The following is a 3,137-nucleotide window of genomic DNA, read 5'->3' on the forward strand; positions in this document are numbered from 1 at the left end:
TTATTATTATATTATTATATACTATATATATATATATATATATATATATATATATATACATATATAGTACACAGATCTTATCATACCACTTGTAAAACCATCTAAACGGTAAGATATTAGTCTACGTACGAATAAGTATCGTACACAACTTTTTTGTCCGGTTTCGCAGTATTCAAGTTCTACTTTTGAAGCCAAAACTATGCACCCAAACAGTATTAATTTGTAGTATACGAGATTTTAAATTTCGTTTATTCTGTTTTCTTGACCAACTTGTTTGTTCACACTAAACGTGTTACAGACATGCGTATGCGTAGGTATGTATGGGATGATCTATACGTATACGTTTCCTCTATAGGGATACATCCGCTAAACGATCTGTCGCACGTTTGTACTTGTCCTACGGAGCCAAAAACTGATTTGTGGGTAGGCTATATCGTTGGTAACTGAAAATCATACTGTATCGTATCTGTAACCACGGACACGGAAAGACGTCGAGCGCCTAATTCATTCCAATCAACTACACTTGTATCTTTTTGTATGCTCTACTTTCTCGTGTGCCATCCCTTTTGAACACTACATACGTTTGCAATGACGAACCATGTCCTCTCTCGCCCAGGTGTCCATCGATTCCGGAATAACAGAAGACTGCCACGACCATCACCCGGATTGCAACGCAGCCATCCCACGAGACTGGGAGAATGAGGCCATGAGTCTAGAGCAAGGTCTCTTGTGCGAGCTCGCGTCTGCGGCCTACTATTTGGATATAAAGCCACTTGTCAACCTTACATCGCGTATCATAGCATCGAAAATCAGTGGGAAAAGCACAGAGGAATTAAGAGAAACGTTTGCGGATCTAAGTGTGGATGGGGACGGGTTGGACTTCGATGTGTCGAGTGTCAGTACGAGATTACGGCTACAGCGGAAGCTGGCCTCACAGAAACGAACGCCGGAGAATGGTGACACACAAGCCACAGATCGAGGTACGGAAATCATCCCAAATACACACTTCAGCAAGACATGGGTGTTTGAGATATTGGTTTTCATCTTCAAGAACTTTCTCTAGGGCTGTTCACGTGCTATAGTTGCTGCGAATGTACTTTGTGTTAGCTTGTATCGAAATCTATCACTGTCATTCGTTCCAGTGTGCGCCATGGTGCAAGGTTAAACCATGCACAAATATGTACTTGTCAGTCTATTTGTTTTACAGTATCACATCTCTAGTTCTGCACTATTGGCTTAACAAGTTCAAGTTCGAAAGATCGCGTATATAGTTGCAATTTCGCTTGCTTCCCTAAGTGTGAACTTATGTATGGTCTGTAAAGCATCGTAACCGAACCGATGGTACGCACTATGGGTTTAAAACCCTTAAGGCGTACGTCGCGCTTTATATTGGAAAATTGTTGGCTGTGTATTCGCAATTTTTATCCGACAGACACTTGTATGCTTTTCCGCAGTCACAGAAGAAGACCCGAGGACTGTGGACGAAATACTCAAATATATTGACGGCGCAGACGCCGATGACAAATCAAACACTAAGGGTGCAAGCGAAGCCAAACGATTAAAACGGAAGAAGAAGCGGGAGCAGGAAAAGCTCAAACTACAAAAGGAGGAAAGACAGAGGCGAGAATATGAATCTCAATTGTCTAAGCAGCGCAAGGAAAAGGAGGTGCTAGAACAGAGGAGTAGAGAACAAACCCGAAAAATATTCGAATTAAAGAAGGAGAGGAGAGAGTTGATGCAAAAGCGGGAGTTTCAAATACAGCGGGAGCGTAAAAAGTGTCCGGACACGGAAGTGGATAGGGGGAGTGGGTCGCAAACACAGGTGGTGAATGGAAACGACCGAATATCAACGGATTCGCACGCACAAGAACCATCACAGATACATAAGTTAGCGAGGACACAGGCACCAACTCCAGCACAGACACATAATCACAAGACCACATCTAGATCACCGCAGACACAAGGGAAGGCCACAAACAGGACGTCAACGCCAACACAACAACGAACCACATCCCCGGATGATCACAGGACTCTGGGCGTCGGGTCTAAGATCAGTCCCGTTACGCACGCGCTCTTAAAACCGACTAAGCGAACAACCACGCCCACTGCAACAATTTCGCATTCACACGTCCAAACGAGGTCGGACTCGGAGACGGAAAAAAACGCATATGCCGTGCAGTCAAAACCACAGCAATTACAGTTGCCGCCGGATGTGACCAAAGAGTTGTCAGATAGAGCTCGGGAACACCAAGCTGCGAAATATAAGACTGCTCAATTGTCTGCCGATGAGGTGCGTGTATAGCGCGTTCCGCTTATTCAGACATCGCCTGATATGGCTGCATTGTACATTGTGTGTATGTGCAAACTCACTTGCATGCCGATTACTTAGCTGTAGATCGCATATTGCTCACATTTCACTACTGGAAAACTAATTCCGCTTAATGTGGGCACCGCTCGATAGTGAATGATGTTAGGTATTCTTTGTTTGCATACTAGTCCGATGCAGTCTATCGTTGGCTTTTTTAACTTCCTCAATACACGTTTTATGTAGTGACAAGTGAATATCTGTCGTAAGATGATGCACCACATTTCTGCGATACTTCAGTGTACTTCACATGGCAAATAATATTTATTTAGAGAGTAGTAGGGCGGCATACGAACCCGCACTTTTAAATAGCATGCGCGGGAGCTATCATTCATCTGCGGTCTCTTTAGCAATTCCCACAACTAGCAATCCTGCGGTGTACCTTTGACGTCCAGTTTGCTAGGTATATGTATATGCAATCCAGCCCCTTAACCCCAATATCGATCCAACATCAACTTCCATAAATAACATCAGGTGGAGTGGGCGGAGAGCGACGAGGAAAACTTAGATGTATCGCCGGAATTGCGAGCGGCTGTTGACAAAGAAGTGGAAGACTTCCGCCGGCGGTTGCAGACTATGGGCCCGCCCTCCGGTACGGTCTCCTAACAGATTATCAGCAGTACAGATAACTTATTTAATAAAAATGAATATTTCGTCTCGGGTTGTGTTATGAGAACAATCAGTGACATCTACATGTCTCTGTCATCATTGGAAATAAATATATATATACATATATATATATATGTATGTATGTATGTATGTATGTATATAT

General features: G+C 43.4%; 1 protein-coding gene across 1 annotated transcript; it reads left to right on the forward strand.

Annotated features, from left to right (window-relative positions):
* Positions 1–598: 598 nt before the first annotated feature.
* On the forward strand, positions 599–3,022 carry SARC_08460 (hypothetical protein; the record flags this gene model as incomplete). The annotated part of the gene is made up of 3 exons (XM_014297560.1): positions 599–980; positions 1,455–2,290; positions 2,840–3,022. 3 exons carry the CDS (start codon positions 599–601, stop codon positions 2,969–2,971), a joined length of 1,350 nt encoding a protein of 449 aa, XP_014153035.1. The 3' UTR covers positions 2,972–3,022.
* Between the last annotated feature and the right edge of the window lie 115 nt (positions 3,023–3,137).

Source organism: Sphaeroforma arctica (genome assembly GCF_001186125.1).
Source record: "Sphaeroforma arctica JP610 unplaced genomic scaffold supercont1.763, whole genome shotgun sequence".
Lineage (NCBI taxonomy): Eukaryota > Ichthyosporea > Ichthyophonida > Sphaeroforma > Sphaeroforma arctica.